The sequence below is a fragment of the Oncorhynchus clarkii genome, chromosome 3, assembly GCF_045791955.1.
Source record: "Oncorhynchus clarkii lewisi isolate Uvic-CL-2024 chromosome 3, UVic_Ocla_1.0, whole genome shotgun sequence".
Lineage (NCBI taxonomy): Eukaryota > Metazoa > Chordata > Actinopteri > Salmoniformes > Salmonidae > Oncorhynchus > Oncorhynchus clarkii.
Window position 1 is genome coordinate 26,153,340 of NC_092149.1, and position 20,245 is coordinate 26,173,584.

Sequence of the window (20,245 nt, forward strand, 5' to 3'; positions counted from 1 at the left end):
TCCTGGGGCAGATTGTGCAGTCTTTAGGCAATGGGCGTGGCAGAATGTGCTCCAGCCCATGATGGCACCAGTAGACTAGTTAATGAGGGTATTGTGTCGTTGGAGCCGGGAGAGGTCGGTGATTCAAATGTGGGGCTTCAGAAGCAAGCCAGCAGTGGGATGCAGGGTGGTAGGTGGCTTTCAGTGTGTGACAAAGACAGCAGTAAGAGGTTTGTGAGGCTAAGAAAAATGGATGGATGAATGGATGTATGGATGCATACATGGAGAGACAGAGGGATGGTTAAAGGCCACTTTTTTTTACTGTAAATGTGTCTCCATTATTTTATATACTTCCCTTACCTAGTTTGCCTTAACATAGACAGACCATCCAGGGACCATCCCCCAAAGAAGTGCTACTCCCAATTCCTGGAAGTCGTGATGACGTCACCCACATAGCACCCACATGACTCATTGGTCGATGTTAATTGTATAATGTTCTATTAAATAGGTACTAAATCATGACTCCACTCCCCTTACTTCCACACCTTAACCTGTCCCAGACAACCAAACACCATGCATCCCCCCATGCAGATGCTGGCCAAAAGTCATTTTCCCAGACCAACCACAAGGTTAATCATTCTCTAACCACTGCACGTCTGTGTGTGTGAGTAGGGCAATAACGTCTGTGGGAAAGTGTGTGTTCTTGAGTATATGCGTTTGTGCATGCGTGCATGCTACCCTATCTTCTGCATGTTCCTCTAGCCGATAATCCGTCCCATATCATAGCACATCTCTCAGGCCCTCTCTCCTCTGATTAGAGGGATGACGCCTGTATATTTCTTTATTACTAGGATAACCCTATTTGGATTGGACATTTCCATGCCGGTAATGGCGTCGCCTGTCATGTAATTTCTCCCTATAGACACCTCTTTCCATTCCCACTCAATATGGAATGGCTCTCAGGCTATTATCTGCACCTCCAAACCAACCCTGGGCTGTTGTCTTAGCCGGAAATGAAAGTAATGTTATACAAGATGGCCGACTACTAGATTTATTAACAAGATAGCCCAGCTATATTACTGTGATTATGGATTAATACTTTTGGGTGTGCCTGGGGTGTACCAACTTATACTGTTTGTGTTTGCATCTGTGTATCTCCAACACAATCATTTGAAGTGAAATTGTTGTCATGACCAATGTTTGTTTTGATAGTTATGGCTGTTTATTTTTTAGGTTTGAGATGTTGTTATGGGTGTTGTAACTTGCTCAATGGCTGAGATTCTTTTCAGATGTCAGCTAATAGGGACAACCTCAAATGTAAATCTGCTCTCGTTTCGTAATGACAGTAATAATTTGTAGTAATTACTGTTACCCGCTGAGCGCTTTGATGATTATTTTCATCCCTGGACTGGATATTAGTGTAAGATAACATTAATTTGCTCCCTTTAAATATTGTCCGACTCCTCTACCTCCCTTTGACTCCTCTCTCCTTCTGGTCCTCTCAACAGGTGTAACAGGCCTGGTGCAGATAGATGAAAATGGGGACAGAGAGACAGACTTTGCTTTCTGGGACATGACTGACACCAATACCAGTGTTTTCCAGGTACTGAATACACACACACATCTCTCTCTCTCTCTCTCTTCTCTCACTCTCTCTCTCTCTCGCTCTCTCTCTCTCTCTCTCTCTCTCTCTCTTTCTTTCTCTCTCTCTACCCCTCTCTATCTCTCCCTCTCTCTCTCTCTCTCTCTCTCTCTCTCTCTCTCTCTCTCTCTCTCTCTCTCTCTCTCTCTCTCTCTCATACACTAAGGCTCCTCATCTATTTCATTCTGCCAGTGCTCATAAAGCTGCCTGCCTGTGTACACAGTCTCTGTGTGTTTTGGAGATTGGAGAATAAAACTAGATGTTCTCCAGAGGCATTAACATGTTGAAGAAAAGAGCTCTACAGTTCATAGAAAGACCTCCATGTCTCCATTAACACTACAATATACCATCTGCTCAGGGTGAGGGTAAATGGGGCAACAACTATATATAGCTATAGCATACAGTATTACAGTTTTTCTCAATTGCAAAAAGACTAAAACCCATTGGCTGAACAAAGTTCTCAGTTGCCTGGACTCATTTAGCTAATTATGCAGTCTGTTGTCAATACCTTAAACCAGGGGTGTCAAAGTCAAATGGACGGAGGGCCAAATAAAAAAATCAGCTACAAGACGAGGGCCGGACTGTTCGAATGTTCATTGAAAAATTTTTAAATGACGCATATAGTCTAGTGAACCTAATTGAACCTACTGAAAACCTAACAAATATATTACAATATGATCAGATAAATAAAGCAATATTTTCTTATGGCTCTGTCAGTAATCTTTAATTTTCAACAGACACAAAAGACAAATTTCCTTTATATAAATATCCCCATAACATGAACATTAAATGAAAGAAACCGGTATTCAAGGCACCATCAGTAGACTATATTTTCTATTTTAGCAAAAGTGGGCTAAATTTACTTCAAAGAAAAAACAATAATAGCAATTTTCTATCATCCACTCAACTGAAATATTTTTAAAATATAATTGGATTGAAATACAAAAAAATAAAGTGCAAAAATCTATTAATCAAAAACAACACTTTGTTTAAGGAGAAGTAACATGCAGTGAAAACAAATATTAAATTTTAACTTTTAAACTTGAACTGAGTAAAAACTCTAAATATGTGATTGCACAGTAATGTTCACTTGTTTGAGGTTGAGGGTGATACTTGGTGGTGTCCCATCTTTTCCACAAGTTCATCAATGTTCGGGGTAAGGCTCTGAGCTGAAGAAATCCTCAGAATTGAGTGGAGGTGTTCAGCAGTAAGTCGACTTCTGTGTGATGTTTTGTTCAGGTTCATCAAAGAAAACAGTTGTTCACACAGGTATGTGCTGCCAAACATAGACAACGTTTGAGCAGCCTGGATGCGCAGCTGGGGCATTGTGCCGGGGAGGAAACGGGCGAACTCCGCAGCACCCACTGCCGCATATTTTGCCCTCAGTGCATCATTGCATTGGAGGTCAATCAACTCCATTTGGAGGTTTGGTGGTGAGCTTTCCACGTCAACAGCAAATGGGTTACCGAGCAGTTCCAACCTGCTTTTTTGTGCTTCAAAGTCAGCAAATCGGCGTCGAAAGTCAGCGGCAAGCATACCTATTTTATCAGCCAACTGTGTGCTCGGGAACGCACTGGTAGAGAGCTTCTCTTTCATGGTCTGGCAGCTGGGAAAGTGGCTCAAATTTTCTTTCCGCATCTGCGTCTCCCACAGAGTCAGTTTGGTTTTAAATGCCTTCACTGTACTGTACATATCAGAGATGACACGATCCCGACCCTGCAGCTGCAAGTTTATTGCATTCAGATGACTCGTAATGTCACACAGAAAAGCCATTTCACACAGAAACATTTCGTCTCGGAGTTGTGTTGTGTCTTTCCCTTTGCTGTCCAAGAACAGACAAATCTCCTCACGAAGCTCGAAACATCTTTGAAGCACCTTTCCCTGGCTTAGCCATCGCACCTCTGTGTGATAAGGCAAATCACCATGCTCCGTTTCTAACTCCGTCAGAAATGCCTTGAACTGGCGGTGATTCAAACCTTTGGCTCTGATAAAGTTAACTGTGCGCGTGATGATGCTCATTACATGCTCCATTTTCAAGGCTTTACCGCACAACGCTTCCTGGTGTATGATACAATGATAAGCTGTCAGCTCACCTGTCGCGTTTTCCTCTTGCATCTTTTCCCGTATCTTCGCCACCAGTCCGCTCCTGTGTCCACACATCGCAGGTGCTCCGTCGGTTGTCAAACCCACGAGTTTTTCCCAAGGCAGCTCCATCTCATTTACACATCTTGACACCTCTTCATACAAATCATGCCCCGTAGTTGTGCCATGCATAGGACGTAAAGCCAAAAACTCCTCTGTCACGCTTAGGTTGGAGTCCACTCCGCGGATGAAAATTGACAACTGGGCAATGTCAGAAATGTCGGTGCTCTCATCCACAGCCAAGGAATATGCAATAAAATCTTTTCCCTTTTTCACAAGCTGCTCTTTTAGATTGATGGACAACTGGTCTACTCTCTCGGCAATGGTGTTTCTGCTCAGACTCACATTTAAAAAGAGTTGCCTTTTTTCTGGGCAAACTTCGTCACAAACTTTAATCATGCAGTTTTTGATGAAATCCCCCTCCGTAAATGGCCGGGCTGATTTAGCGATCTCTTCTGCCAAAATAAAACTGGCCTTGACAGTTGCGTCCGCGTGTGTGTCCGCGTGTTTCGTTTCATAATGTCGTCTCAGATTATACTCTTTCAGTACCGCCACACTTTCTCCACACAGAAGACACACAGGTTTTCCAGCTACCTTCGTGAACATATACTCCGACTCCCACCTTGTTTGAAACCCCCGGTTCTCAGTATCCACCTTCCGTTTTGCCATTTTTGATGGGTATCTGAAAGTTAATTTTACTGTGATGCTGACGACTGCTGTGCCAATAAATATTGAAATGAAGCAGCCTACTGCTCGGTGCGTCACCTTTGCATTGTGGGAAATGTAGTATTGGTGCGTGTAAAAGATCTGCGGGCTGCCGGCTTGCTGCGGGCCGGTTCTAATAATAAATCAAGATCATCCCAGGGGCCGTAAAAAACCTTCTTGCGGGCCGGATGTGGCCCGCGGGCCTTGACTCTGACATATGTGCCTTAAACCATTTCACATTGTAAAACACAATTTGCAGATCTCACTTAGACTTTTCAGCAAAACTCTAAACACATTCTCAAAACACATTCTGCACTCTAATGCACATGTCATCCATACTGGTAAACACAAGTGGCAACAATCAAATACAAATAGAGAACATATGTCATTGATTGAACACAACCACTCAAAATGGATTTAACCTGTTTCAAATGATGCGACACAACCAATATAAGCCAGTTCAGAGAGCAAACAGGTTGTTGAAGGTGGGAAGGAGAAAGTCTGAGAATGGATACTGTAGTACAGTGCATTGTAGGCTGTATACTGTACAATGGACAAATTGTATGGCCCTGAATATTGTGCTTTCCATTTATTAACAGTACTGACTGCTCAATAGATTTTGACTGGTTGCAGGTTCATATCAACAAAGAACAAGAATTACAGTATCACAGAGACAAAGGACAGGTTTGTGAGATGCAGGGTACAGTACTGTAAAAATAGGGGTACAAGGAGAAGGAAGAACAGAAAACAAAATTGCAAAGAGCAAAGCAGAGTAGTAATTTCTGATCAATTTTGAGCTACTATGATAGAACATGTTCATCAAAAGACAATGACGGAAAAATATGAATATTTTTTTAGATTAAAAATGTACTTCTCCCTGAGAATTGTATGTTTTGAACAATGTGTTTTCTATTTTTCGGTGTATTGTTTACTGACTGCTTGAGAGTGTATATCATTTTGATCACTTTGTTTATGATTTGAGAGCAGTGTTTGATTTTGAACACAGGTAAAACTGTTTTGAGGCGAATGTTTCATTTTGCAAGAGGAGTCAGAGGTTATGTAAATAGTGCTTTAAGATGAGGTTTTGTGTTTAATGTTTTCAGGAAATGGAGCAAGGTTTCAGAAATTGTGTTTTAGCAATTGAGAAAAACTGTAACAAACCGTATTTCAGCATACATATGATCATTTAATATGTCATTTCATCCACCCAGTGCCAATGTGTTTGTCTTATGTAATGACAGAATGATAAATATTAATTGGTGGCAAGCCACTGAGGTTAATGACCAACTGATCCAGCGAGATCAAGAGTGTGTACATGTACATGTGTGGATGGGCGAGAACGTACATGCGTGTGTGTTTATGTATATGTGCGTGTGTGAACAGGGAGAGAGAGTGGATGTTTTTCACCTAGTGTGAGGGGGTGAGTGTCAAGTCTCTGGGCTGATTAGTGGCTCATTGAAAGTCGTCTCCCATTATCACCCTATGCTAATGCATTGCATTGAGAATAATGTGTCAATCTTGCCAGCCTGCCATATCACTGTCTAAGAGGACCACAATGGAAATAAGCCTTCTGGCTTTATTCTGTTATTATCCTCTAAAATGTTTAATTATGTAATGTTGTCTCCGACTGGAACAGCCTACTGCTTTAAATGATCTAATAAAACAAATCAATCAATGTGTGGTATGTTATTTGTCATTATTTAATATTTAACATTAGAAAGTTATACTGTGTTCCTTGCCAGATTGTGTCCGTGTACAACGGCTCTCAGAAGAAGCTGAGGGCCTTGCCTGGGATGGACATCCAGTGGCCAGGGGGCGCTGCTCCTTTAGATGTGCCCGTCTGTGGCTTTAAGAACGACAACCCAGCCTGCCTCGCACGTCAGTGGACTCCGTCTGTCTCTCACTCACTTTTGTATATACCCCCCATAAAATGTCTATGTTTGCATGACGTAGCAGAATTTATACTAGTCATAATCAGTCAAAACAGCTTTCGATGACTGACATTACACTGTCATGCAGTGGCTGTATTGAAGGAAAACGGTACCATAAAAATGTTTCTCCTGTCTCTTTTTCCAGGAACCATCACAATCCACCAGATGGTAACAATTGTGGTGTTCTTCATCATTATCATCATCCTCACCATTACTGTCTTCATATACAGGTGAGTGTAGACAGGCCAGTTCAATCAGCAAGTATGCACAAGGCCTAGAATCTACGGGAAGAGTTTTATGTCATTACGTTTATAGCATTGTTCACATATCTAAAAGAGCAATCTATCATCTCTCTGTCTTTCACACACACACACACACACACACACACACACACACACACACACACACACAGGAAGCTTAAGCTTGAAAATGAACTGGTGGCTCAGCTGTGGAGGGTCTCCTGGGAGGATATGCAGATGAGCAACATGGAGAAAGTGCTGCGAAGCGCAGGCAGCAAGCTCACTCTGTCCCTTGTGAGTCCACACTCATACACACGCTTGCAACAACACACACATTTCGCAATACACACAGTCTTGCACAAAACTGACCCCATCCCACCTTTCGCTTTATTTACAGAGAGGCTCCAACTACGGCTCCCTATTAACAGGAGATGGAAACTTTCAGGTGTTTGCCAAGACAGGCTACTACAAGGTAAGTAGGGTGTGAGTGTGTGTATGTGTGTGTGTGTGCGTGAAATAGTAACCTTTTAATGTCAACTGGATTGAATGCATAATGTTTTCTCTGTCTTTCAGGCGAACATTGTGGCCATCAAATACATCAACAGAAAACGCATTGAGCTCACCAGAAATGTGCTGTTTGAACTGAAACATGTGAGTCTTCATGAGGTTGTAGTGTGACGTGTGTATACTCCAGAATGCATATGTGCATCAGAGAATAGCGCTGTCCCTAAATGTCACATGGTGTCCTCCTTTCCTTCCCTTTCCTTCCCTCCCCAGATGCGTGATATTCAGAATGAGCACCTGACCCGCTTCATCGGAGCCTGTATCGACCCCCCCAACATCTGCATCATCACAGAGTACTGTCCTCGGGGTAGCTTACAGGTAGCCACCCCTCACCACAACTCCACTATAAGATGGTCCACTGACCCAATTCAAGTCTTTAGGAAACATTTGTCTTGTCTAAATGCTGTGTGTGTGTGTGTGTGTGTGTGTGTGTGTGTGTGTGTGTGTGTGTGTGTGTGTGTGTGTGTGTGTGTGTGTGTGTGTGTGTGTGTGTGTGTGTGTGTGTGTGTGTGTGTGTGTGTGTGTGTGGGCGGGCGGGCGGGCGGGCGTGCGTGCGTGTGTGTGCTTCATCCTTCAGGACATCATGGAAAATGAGAGCATCACACTGGACTGGATGTTCAGATACTCGTTAATTAATGACATTGTAAAGGTAACCACTGCTCTACACACTCTCCTGCTTATCTTTCCATGTGTCAACTTCAATTGACTTGAGAAAACACATTTGCATCATTCAACAAGTGAACGTCCATATGCTTTGCCAAAAATTTTTAGACTAAAGCTCAATATGAATAACTCATTTATCTCTAATCTCTCCTTTTGACTATCTCTCTCTTCTCTTTCTATATTTTAACCCTTATCCCTACCTCCCTCCCCTTCTCCTATCCAGGGCATGGCTTTCCTCCACAACAGTGTCATCGTCTCCCACGGCAACCTGAAGTCGTCCAACTGCGTGGTGGATAACCGCTTTGTGTTGAAGATCACCGACTACGGCCTGTCCAGCTTCCGCACCGAGAGCAACACAGACGACGCCCATGCTTACTATGCCCGTGAGTCACCTGGCTCTGAAGGACATTTCCCTTTAGACACAGATTTAGGATTAGCTTACCCTGGTCAAATCCTTAAGAGGGTGAAATACTAAACTGACCTTAGATCAGTGTCTGTAGGCAAATTAATTATACTTTTAGTCAATTTGTCCATCTATGTTTGTAGGGAAACTGTGGATGGCCCCAGAGCTGCTGAGGTTGGAGAGTGCCCCTCTATGTGGCACCCAGAAGGGGGACGTCTACAGCTTTGGCATCATTCTCCAGGAGGTGGCGCTACGCCACGGAGCCTTCTATCTGGAGGGAGAGCCGCTCAGCCCCAAAGGTAACACACACATACACACACACGCACTCTATCTTTCTTCATGACAGACATTTGGGAACGATTTGATCCTATGTCCAAAGGTAACACACACATACACACACACGCACTCTATCTTTCTTCATGACAGACATTTGGGAACGATTTGATCCTATGTAGCAAAATTTGAAATTGTATTTTTTACATTGGATAAAAGTAGAGACTTTTATTAAATTATTAAATTGTTTATTAAAAAGTAGAGACTTTTATTAAATTGTATATAATACATTACAGTTGAGGAACAATGGGAAAGTAATTCTGCTTTGAAAGTTTATAAACTTGTAACCCCACTTTTGAAAAAAGGGCTCTTGAATGTTTTGGTACACCTACTAGAGAGCTCTTCTTTGTCTAAACCCATTCAGCATCGTTCACAACCTCTTAAACCTTAGCCCCACCCATCTCTTTAAGGATTCACATGTGAGTCCATGTGCTAAACAGCAACTAACTAAGTAAGAACACAGCAATAATCCCAACCCATACTACTAGCAATACAAACTGATTGTCATAACTAGCCACCATGCATGAATCTCCAGGTAGCTAAAGCTAACTAACTAGGTTCAATATTAGCTAGCTAGCTAACATTAGGTTATAACTAGCAATGCAGATAGATTTCTGAAATACAAGATCATACAGGTAACGTTAGCTAGTGAGCCAGCCAGCTAATGTTAGCTAGCTAGCTAACAGTACGCTCTAACTTAAAATGAAAATTACTTTCTGACTAAATTAGAAACGTATAATATCTGAAAATGTATCTAGCTAGACTTTCTTACCCGTATACATGGATGAACGCTTCTCCCTCTGTCACCAATGCCATGGTTGCCCTTAGTTTGAAGATGTAATCCAGAGACAGGTGTTTTATACAACAGACTTCTGTGTTCTCTTTTCGACTCCCTCTGCATATTTACAATCAAACGCTAGAATTTTCTCCATCTCCTTAGCAATCATACTCTGCTACCACCGGGCATTCAACTTCTTCCATGACAACAACATTGTTGATCTCTGTTTCAGAAAACTCTACAATGTCTGGTTCAATTAAAATGTTTTTATCTATATCAGGGATCTCCTCTTCGTCTGATTAATTTTCAGAGTCACAGAGAGTCAGCATGGCACGATCGTCCCCCAGAAAGTGGAGAGCAGTAGCAATACCTCTGCAGTTCTTCATGATATCTTTCAAAAAGGCTGTGGTAGAAAGGATTACCTACACATACTGAGCAGCTCATGTTATAGACAGAAGCAGGCTACATGGCAGACCAATCCGAACTCATCTCTCAGCATGTCCAGACCATCTATTATTATTAGCTGAAAGGTTCCTGTCTTTTCCCGTGGTTAAACCAACTAGGCTCGTAATTTATTCATATTTACAGATGGCATACAAGTTTGTTATTAAGGCACATGAAAGTTCATTGTTCTAGAGGGCATTTCTGCCAAAAACGCATTTTGATAAAAAAAAGTATAATGATAAAAAAGTATCCTGTAAAGTAGTGATGTGCGACATACTTCTAGTTTCCTGAAACGAGTCACATTTGTGCTCCCATACACTTTTGGTCATAAGCACACTTATTTGCACATAAACACATATGTATTATAAAAGAAAGAGATAATAGCATTGTGGCTGAGTAAATTATACCCCAGATTGTGTCCAAGATAAACAGTGTTTGGATGATTCTTCCATCAAAAGCATAACAAACCAACCTAACAAGCCTCCTTCCCGTCAAGGCTCTGTGGTCTTTGCTGACTGCATTATCGCAGAGGAGCGATAAGGCAATTAGAGCAACTCAAAACAAAAGCTGTTATTCTGCACATTGCACCTGCAAGTCTGTTTACTTAGGAAAAGCTCTGTAGAAAACACAAACCTATCAAAAAACAGCTCCAGTGACTCAACAAAGCTACAGTATGTCGTTACATTTTACTCCATGTGAACTGTATTCTTTATATTTCAAGGTTCCTCTTTGACTCTACACACAAAAAAACATGACATCAAATTCAACAAATGAAGTGTAGACCCCCAAATATTGACACAACCAAATGGTAATTTCAGAGCTACTGACTAATATGCCACAACGTTAAAATGGAGACATGGAACAGTTTTGTAATTGCAACCATTTGGCAACTTAAACTAGGGAAAGTTCATGAATTTGTCGAACACGCTCCTAAAAGTGACCGATTTTTTCCCTCTTTTTCTTTTTTCTCACTCAGCCCCTCTTGCACCCCACTTACCCTGAAGAGCCTACTCTAATGATATGGAGGACGAGAGCTACTGTACCTCTCTGCTTTGTACTAAGGACAAACACATAGTCACATGCTTTATATAACACACAAACATATTATAATTGTTTACCTTCCACTGTACTGTTTTCTGTGTCTCTGGCTTAGAGTAAAGCAACACAATTTTAATAAAACATCAGATTGTAAGTACATAGCTGCAAACAAGATATTTCCTTTTCATTTGAGCAGGGGTGTGTGACTCTTTAGAATGTTTTTTATTATCAGTCAGGATTTCCGATTAAATTGTATTTAGGACAGATTGTAGTTCCCAAATTATCTTCCTTCTTTAGAAAATTAAAAAAGAAAGAGAAGATTGGATTTCTTGCTATACGGATCAGCAATAACAGCCGTCGTTGTGCTCCAAGTCAAGTCTCCATCACAACGTGTTGAGGAGAAAACATTGCTGCACCCATGTCTGCCAACCACCACTGCTCAGTGAATGTATTTTTTACCTAAACCATAATTGCATGAAATTGTGCAAAATTTAAGAAGATTGAACATGATTGTGGTTGATTGCAAGAGTGGTGTACTGAGAGAGAAGCAAGTGTTTGTGTTTGCTCATCAGAGTGTAACACTTTGTACTGGGAGACAGCAGCTGTTGTGTGACAGAAAAACAATGAACTGAACTAGAACCAGAGCATGCCATCTAGGCTGTGTGTGTGTGTGTGTGTGTGTGTGTGTGTGTGTGTGTGTGTGTGTGTGTGTGTGTGTGTGTGTGTGTGTGTGTGTGTGTGTGTGTGTGTGTGTGTGTGTGTGTGTGTGTGTGTGTGTGTGTGTGTGAGAGTGTGTGTGTGTGTTTGCATGCTTATTTTTTTTCTGAGTGAGGGCAGAAATAGGGGAAGAGGATGAGAAATGATGAAAGTGTGAACGAGAGGATAAAATAAATTGGGAGGGAGAGATAATGGAAAGATTGTGAAAGCATAGATATGAACACAATGGAAAGGAAATTGGACTGGAATCTCTGAGAAGATGAAAGCAGAAGGAATGACACTAGATAGAAGATATTATACACTGCTCAAAAAAATAAAGGGAACACTAAAATAACACACCCTAGATCTGAATGAATGAAATATTCTTATTAAATACTTTTTTCTTTACATAGTTGAATGTGCTGACAACAAAATCACATAAAAATTATCAATGGAAATCAAATTTATCAACCCATGGGGGTCTGGATTTGGAGTCACACTCAAAATTAAAGTGGAAACCCACACTACAGGCTGATCCAACTTTGATGTAATGTCCTTAAAACAAGTCAAAATGAGGCTCAGTAGTGTGTGTGGCCTCCACGTGCCTGTATGACCTCCCTACAACGCCTGGGCATGCTCCTGATGAGGTGGCGGATGGTCTCCTGAGGGATCTCCTCCAAGACCTGGACTAAAGCATCCGCCAACTCCTGGACAGTCTGTGGTGCAACGTGACGTTGGTGGATGGAGCGAGACATGATGTCCCAGATGTGCTCAATTGAATTCAGGTCTGGGGAACGGGCGGGCCAGTCCATAGCATCAATGCCTTCTTCTTGCAGGAACTGCTGACACACTCCAGCCACATGAGGTCTAGCATTGTCTTGCATTAGGAGGAACCCAGGAGGAACCCAGGGCCAACCGCACCAGCATATGGTCTCACAAGGGGTCTGAGGATCTCATCTCGGTACCTAATGGCAGTCAGGCTACCTCTGGCGAGCACATGGAGGGCTGTGCGGCCCCCCAAAGAAATGCCACCCCACACCATGACTGACCCACTGCCAAACCGGTCATGCTGGAGGATGTTGCAGGCAGCAGAACGTTCTCCACGGCATCTCCAGACTGTCACGTCTGTCACATGTGCTCAGTGTGAACCTGCTTTCATCTGTGAAGAGCACAGGGTGCCAGTGGTGAATTTGCCAATCTTGGTGTTCTCTGGCTAATGCCAAACGTCCTGCACGGTGTTAGGCTGTAAGCACAACCCCCACATGTGGACGTCGGGCACTCATACCACCCTCATGGAGTCTGTTTCTGACCGTTTGAGCAGACACATGCACATTTGTGGCCTGCTGGAGGTCATTTTGCAGGGCTCTGGCAGTGCTCCTCCTGCTCCTCCTTGCACAAAGGCGGAGGTAGTGGTCCTGCTGCTGGGTTGTTGCCCTCCTACGGCCTCCTCCACGTCTCCTGTTGTACTGGCATGTATCCTGGTAGCGCCTCCATGCTCTGGACACTACGCTGACATACACAGCAAACCTTGCCACAGCTCGCATTGATGTGCCATCCTGGATGAGCTGCACTACCTGAGCCACTTGTGTGGGTTGTAGACTCCGTCTCATGCTACCACTAGAGTGAAAGCACCGCCAGCATTCAAAAGTGACCAAAACATCAGCCAGGAAGCATAGGAACTGAGAAGTGGTCTGTGGTCCCCACCTGCAGAACCACTCCTTTATTGGGGATGTCTTGCTAATTGCCTATAATTTCCACCTGTTGTCTATTCCATTTGCACAACAGTATGTGAAATTTATTGTCAATCAGTGTTGCTTCCTAAGTGGAAAGTTTGATTTCACAGAAGTGTGATTGACTTGGAGTTACATTGTGTTGTTTAAGTGTTCCCTTTATTTTTTTGAGCAGTGTATTTCACAATCTATAGGAATGCTGTCTACACTGACTGTAGAAAACATTAAGAATTCCTTCCTAATATTGAGTTACACGCCCCCCACACACACACACTTTTGCCCACAGAACAGCCTCAATTTGTCGGAGCTTGGACTCTACAAGGTGTCGAAAGCATTCCACAGGGATGCTGGCCCATGTTGACTCCAATTCTTCCCACAGTTGTGTCAAGTTGGCTGGATGTCTTTTGGGTGGTGTACCATTCTTGATACACATGGGAAACTGTTGAGCGTGAAAAACCCAGTAGTGTTGCAATCCTTGACACAAACTGGGGCTCCTGGCACCTACTAAAATATTTTGTCTTGCCCATTCACCCTCTGAATAGCACACATACACAATCCATGTCTCAATTGTTTCAAGGCTTAAAAATCCTTCTTTAACCTGTCGCCCCCCATCTATACTGATTGAAGTGGATTCAACAAGTGACGTTAATTAGGGATTCACCTGGTCAGTCTATGACATGTAAAGAGCGTAATGTTTTGTACACTCCCCCTTCTTCCTCTAGAAATCATGGATCGGGTGGCTCTGGGTGAGTGGCCGTGCCTGCGGCCTGCTGTCAACCCTCAGATCCACAGCCAGGAGCTGGGACAACTCATGCAGCGCTGCTGGGCAGAGGAGCCCACCGAGAGGCCAGAGTTCAACCACATCAAACTTCTGCTACGCAAACAGAACAGGTAGGTAGGGTGTGGAAGTGGGGAGAGTTTGTGTTCCATGATGTCATTAATGTCTGTGCGTCTCCACTCCAAAAAAGGAGTATGACTCCAGTACCTGTCAAAAGTTTGGACCCACCTATTCATTCAAGTTTTTTGTATTTTTTTTAAAACTATTTTCTACATTGTAGAATCATGTAGTAACCAAAAAAAGTGTTAAACAAATCAAAATATCCTTTATATTTTATATTCTTAAAAATAGCCACCCTTTGCCTTGTTGACAGCTTTGCACACTTTTGGCATTCTCTCAACCAGCTTCATGAAGAATGCTTTTCCAACAGTCTTGAAGGAGTTCCCACATATGCTGAGCACTTGTTGGCTGCTTTTCCTTCACTTTGTGGTCCAACTCATCCCAAACCATACCAATTGTGTTGTGATCGGGTGATTGTGGAGGCCAGGCCATCTGATGCAGCACTCCATCACTCTCCTTCTTGGTCAAATAGCCCTTACACAGCCTGGAGGAGTCATTGTACTGTTGAAAAACAAATTATAGTCCCACTAAGCGCAAACCAGATGGGATAGCGTATTGCTGCAGAATGCTGTGGTAGCCATGCTGGTTAAGTGTGCCTTGAATTAGAAATAAATCACTTACACTGTCACCAGCAATGCACCCCCACATCATCACACCTTCTCCTCCATGCTTCACGGTGGGAGCCACACATGCAGAGATCATCCGTTCACCTGTTCTGCGTCTCACAAAGACACGGCGGTTAGAACCAAAAATCTCAAATTTGGAATCATCAGACCAAAGGACAGATTTCAACCAGTCTAATGTTCATTGTTTGTGTTTCTTGGCTCAAGCAAGTCTCTTATTATTATTTGTGCCTTTTAGTAATGGTTTCTTTGCAGCAATTCGACCATGAAGGCCTGATTCACGCAGTCTCCTCTGAACAGTTGATGTAGAGATGTGTCTGTTACTTGAACTGTGTGAAGCATTTATTTGGGCTGCAATTTCTGAGGCTGGTAACTCTAATGAACTTATCATCTGCAACAGAGGATACTCTGGGTCTTCCTTTCCTGTGGCGGTCCTCATGAGAGCCTGTTTCATCAGAGCGCTTGATGGTTTTTGCGACTGCACTTCAAGAAACTTTCAAAGTTCTTGAAATTTTCCGGATTGACTGACCTTCCTGTCTTAAGTAATGATGGACTGTTGTTTCTCTTTGCTTATTTGAGCTGTTCTTGCCATAATATGGACTTTGTATTTTACCAAATAGGGCTATCTTCTGTATACCACCCCTACCTTGTCACAACACAACTGATGGCTCAAACACATTAAGAAGGAAAGAAATTCCACAAATTAAATTTTAACAATGGAAAACTTGTTGACTGAAATGCATTCCAGGTGACTACCTCATGAAGCTGGTTGAGAGAATGCCAAGAGTGTGCAAAGCTGTCATCAAGGCAAAGGGTGGCTACTTTGAAGAATCTCAAATATAAAATATGTTGATTTTTGATTTGTTTAACACTTTTTTGGTTACTACATGATTCCATATGTGTTATTTCATAGTTTTGATGTCTTCGCTATTATTCTACAATGTAGAAAATAGTCAAATAAAGAAAAGCCTTTGAATGAGTAGGTGTGTCCAAACATTTTACTGGTACTGTATATATATATGTGTGTGTGTGTGTGTGTGTGTGTGTGTGTGTGTGTGTGTGTGTGTGTGTGTGTGTGTGTGTGTGTGTGTGTGTGTGTGTGTGTGTGTGTGTGTGTTTGCGTGTGTGTGTGTGTAGGGAGTGCAGCACTAACATCCTGGATAACCTGCTGTCCCGTATGGAGCAGTATGCTAACAACCTGGAGGAGCTGGTGGAGGAGAGAACCCAGGCCTACCACGATGAGAAACGCAAGGCTGAGGCCCTCCTCTACCAGATACTACCACAGTGAGTCTCTGCTACACAAACACACACACACACACTGAGTCAATACTATACACACACACACACACAGTGCCTAATGTTACTGTCTGTACCTGCAGTTCAGTGGCGGAGCAGCTAAAGAGAGGGGAGACGGTGCAGGCCGAGGCCTTTGATTCAGTCACCATCTACTTCAGTGACATTGTGGGCTTCACAGCCATATCAGCTGAGAGCACACCTATGCAGGTGAGAAAGTACAATCACATTGTGACACGACTCACACAGGTGTGACAAGTTACAAAGATAGACTTTACAAGGGAGGCCATAGTCAAACCCAACAATTCCCATTCTGCTCTAAAAAATGTTTGCCTCTTTAGGTTGTGACCCTGCTCAATGACCTCTACACCTGTTTTGATGCCATCATTGACAACTTTGATGTTTACAAGGTAACATTATATTTCTCATCAATGTGCAGATGAAGGAAAGGAAAAGAGGAGATGAAGCCTCTATTGAGATCCTCCATTAGGACACACTGACATCCCTGCCCCTGCCTTTTCTGTGGCGCCCACAGGTGGAGACCATCGGCGATGCCTACATGGTGGTGTCTGGCCTGCCGGTGAGGAACGGGAAGCTACACGGCCGAGAGATCGCCCGCATGGCCCTGGCTCTGCTCAACGCTGTACGCACCTTCAAAATCCGCCACCGGCCTGACCAGCAGCTCAAACTACGCATTGGCATCCACAGCGGTGAGCGGCACGTGATGTTCACATACTAACAGACACAGTGATGATATTCCAATTTCAGTTGTGTGATTGACCAATTCACTGCACTCTATATTCAGGCCCTGTGTGTGCAGGAGTGGTGGGGCTGAAGATGCCACGGTACTGTCTTTTTGGAGACACAGTCAACACCTCTTCACGACTGGAGTCCAATGGTGAAGGTAAGCCACAGTAGTCATACAACGTGTGGGTTTTAAATCTGGGACTCAAGTTCCAAAGTTCTGCTGGTTTTCATATCTCTATAATAGTTAATTGACTAATTAAGGATTGCTCCCCTCACCTTCTCTCCCGCACAGCGCTGAAGATCCATGTGTCTGCGGCCACACGTGACGTCCTGCAGGAGTTCAACTGCTTCCAGCTGGAGCTGAGAGGAGATGTGGCGATGAAGGGGAAAGGGAAAATGACCACCTACTGGCTACTGGGAGAGAGCAAGAGCAACGAGTCAACGAGCTAAGGGGACAAGCCAAGGAGGGAGGAAGGTCATGAAGGAAGAAATGGTGGAGGAAAATGTGAGCAAATAATGGGAACCACTGATTGATGTTCTGGAGCAAGTAAACAAATGAAGAGGCCTGGTGAATGAATGAGGTGGGGATTGGGGAGGTAGATGTGGAAGAAGGAGGATGTGGAGAACTTTCTTCACTTCAGCCCTCCTGCACTTGAACATCTAGATTCTAAGGATATATAGAAAGCTACATGCTCTGAGAGTGTGTGTGTGATGTTCTGTGTATATGTTTTTCCAGTTATATTTCGATGTTGAAGGTTTTGGATGCAACACTGATGGTATTTAGATCGGTAAAAAAAAAAAAGATTCACAAACAGACCTTTACAGGAAGTTGTGGATATTGCTACCTGGTGGTCACATTATGTAACTGTTTTTTGAATTCATGTCTTTTATGAGTACATAGTATCCCACTGGGCACAGAAGTCAGTTCAACGTCTAGTTTTGATTTAAATTTGGTTGAGTTGTCAACTAATTCAACGTGAAATTAACATTGGATTCAGAAAAAAAGACTAAATGCCCGTACGTTGATGACTTTTTTGCAAATCCAATCAGATTCCCACGTTGATTCAACATCATCACATACATTTTGGGGGTTGAAATGACATGGAAATGACGTTCAAACTTTGGGTCTGGGATTTATCATTTGATTAATTTCCACGGTAGTGTTTGTGACATGTATCCTCAGACCCCAACCACAATCACTGAGCCTACTCTGGAGTTAAAATGACTTGCTTTATATATGTGGGTGGGTGGGTGGGTGTGTCTAATGTCTCATCACTGTAATATGATTTGTCTGTTTACAGTCATATCAGTCTTATTATTTTGTACAATACAGATGTTGTTTATTTCTCAATAGATTATTTTTCTATTGCCTAAAGGGCAATTCACAGAAATGCACTTAAGATAGATACATCCTCTTACTCTGGTGAAATAAAGTCAAGCGTCCCACTTCTTCGGCACCGTATACAGTTTCATTATTCTCACTGAAGTGTACGATTGCCTCTCAATCTGTCTAATCAGATTCAGTGTAATGCATTATTGTTGTTAGTAAAAATATGCAGCTGAGCTTACATCATACCCATTGAAAGTGGCATGATTTGAACATTACACGTAACAGACAAAATAATGGAAACACTTGAGTAAATGGGGGATACAAAGTATATTGAAAGCACAGGTGTGGTTCGTGAGTTAATTAAGCAATTAACATCCCATCATGCTTAGGGTCATATACAAAGTGCTGGGCAGACTATTATTTTGGCTACGCTCCCCCATAGGATGACAATGCCCCCATCCACAGGGCACGAGTGGTCACTGAATGGTTTGATAAGAATGAAAACGGTGTAAACCATATGTCATGGCTGTCTGTCACCAGATCTTGATCCAATTGAATACTTAGGGGATATTCTGGTGCGTTTTCCACCACAAAACATCAAATGATGGAATTTCTCATGGAAGAATGTAGCATCCCTACAAAAGAGTTCCAGACACTTGTAGAATTTATGCCAAGGTAAATTGAAGCTGTTCTGGCTCTACAAGTCTTTAAGCCACCTTTACAAGTCTTTAAGAGACTTTATGTTGGTGTTTCTTTTATTTTGGCAGTTACCTGTATTCAACAGTAATTGAAGAAAGGTAACCATTTCTGCTGGAAAGACAGGCTCTTGACAGAGGATAGCTTTATGAAAATTGTGGATTGACCGCTGGACACACACTGGCTCCTGATTTCCTGAATGGATTTGTCTGAACTGTTACTCTGAAAACACCCCTGGAATAAAATTAAGAGGTCACCAGGGAACTCTTAAAAAGGGTTCACACTGAGAACCTCTATAACTTTGCAATAACAAAAAGGACAAAATGAATTCTGGGGTAGATGAGTTTAAAGGAATTCTGGGTTAGATGTGTATAAAGTTCCATATTTTGGTTTGGTGTTCACAGTAACCTTTGAGTTTGAGAGTCATGGAGAATGGTATTGTTTTTTGCGTCTCAAGCCAACAGTGTTCATCTGTTGAGAAGTGTTGAACAGATCAATACTGTCTGTAAGACCTCATATATCAGCCTGTTGACATGTATTTTCACCTTGTGTTTTTCGGTTTGAATCAGTAAATATGGTATGTGTATTAGTGGCTGTTTTATTTCTGTGTGTCCCTATCAGTGGTGGGGTGTATGTAAGTGTATTCACTATTCAGAGCATGTGTGTGAGAGGAGGGTAAAAAAAGCAGCCACCTTTACAAGTTTTTAACAGGTACTTTTTCTCCACCAAACCTTTTAATCACTTACCGAATCTCATTTACCTTTTAATCACTTACCGAATCTCATTTAAACTATATCTGATCCCCACTTTCACTATTATCAAATAACTTTAGATTACTTCATTAAACCCTCCTACAATCCAGGGCAGCCTGGACAAAATGATCAATTCTGTAGTTTAGGGTTCTTTCTCCCTGTCCCTGTCCTTCTTTTCTCTTTCTCAGTCAATCATCTCTGACTAATCTCTCTCTCTCTCCCCAAGGATCAAATGTAACCCTTTCCCTTAGATCAGAGCCCACGGGTGGGTATAAGAATAAGCCTTAAACTGTAACCTGTCATCCATCATAAGGTAATGTAGCCGTTATTTAATTTGTCTTGAAGCCTGTGAAGTATGTGTTTGGTCTCGGTAACATCAAGTGCTTGAGTGAAGAAGACAATATACAGAACTGTTTCTATTGTAGCTTTGAAATGTGGTACTAAACTTTATTTTACTCTATTTAATTTATCTTGCTTGTTGGTCGATTCATTTCAACTGTCATTTATTGGGGTAAAACTGAAATAGACAAGGTACATTTTATTTTTAATACATTTTAATTTTTAATACATTCATTTCTGGCACATCAAGGGCAACTTACTCAACCAGTGCACAACTTTG

General features: G+C 42.4%; 1 protein-coding gene across 1 annotated transcript in view; it reads left to right on the forward strand.

Annotated features, from left to right (window-relative positions):
* LOC139391881 (atrial natriuretic peptide receptor 1-like) overlaps positions 1 to 19,095 on the forward strand; it is a 65,510-nt gene extending 46,415 nt beyond the window's left edge. The window contains exons 6-22 of the mRNA XM_071139498.1: positions 1,488 to 1,582; positions 6,211 to 6,346; positions 6,545 to 6,629; positions 6,812 to 6,932; positions 7,036 to 7,110; positions 7,212 to 7,289; positions 7,416 to 7,520; positions 7,780 to 7,851; positions 8,089 to 8,248; positions 8,412 to 8,567; positions 14,010 to 14,178; positions 15,946 to 16,092; positions 16,188 to 16,311; positions 16,443 to 16,511; positions 16,637 to 16,811; positions 16,907 to 17,005; positions 17,141 to 19,095. Coding sequence (XP_070995599.1) covers positions 1,488 to 1,582; positions 6,211 to 6,346; positions 6,545 to 6,629; positions 6,812 to 6,932; positions 7,036 to 7,110; positions 7,212 to 7,289; positions 7,416 to 7,520; positions 7,780 to 7,851; positions 8,089 to 8,248; positions 8,412 to 8,567; positions 14,010 to 14,178; positions 15,946 to 16,092; positions 16,188 to 16,311; positions 16,443 to 16,511; positions 16,637 to 16,811; positions 16,907 to 17,005; positions 17,141 to 17,298 — 2,024 coding nt within the window. The 3' untranslated portion in view covers positions 17,299 to 19,095. The remainder of the gene's footprint in view (positions 1 to 1,487; positions 1,583 to 6,210; positions 6,347 to 6,544; positions 6,630 to 6,811; positions 6,933 to 7,035; positions 7,111 to 7,211; positions 7,290 to 7,415; positions 7,521 to 7,779; positions 7,852 to 8,088; positions 8,249 to 8,411; positions 8,568 to 14,009; positions 14,179 to 15,945; positions 16,093 to 16,187; positions 16,312 to 16,442; positions 16,512 to 16,636; positions 16,812 to 16,906; positions 17,006 to 17,140) is intronic.
* Positions 19,096 to 20,245: the final 1,150 nt, after the last annotated feature.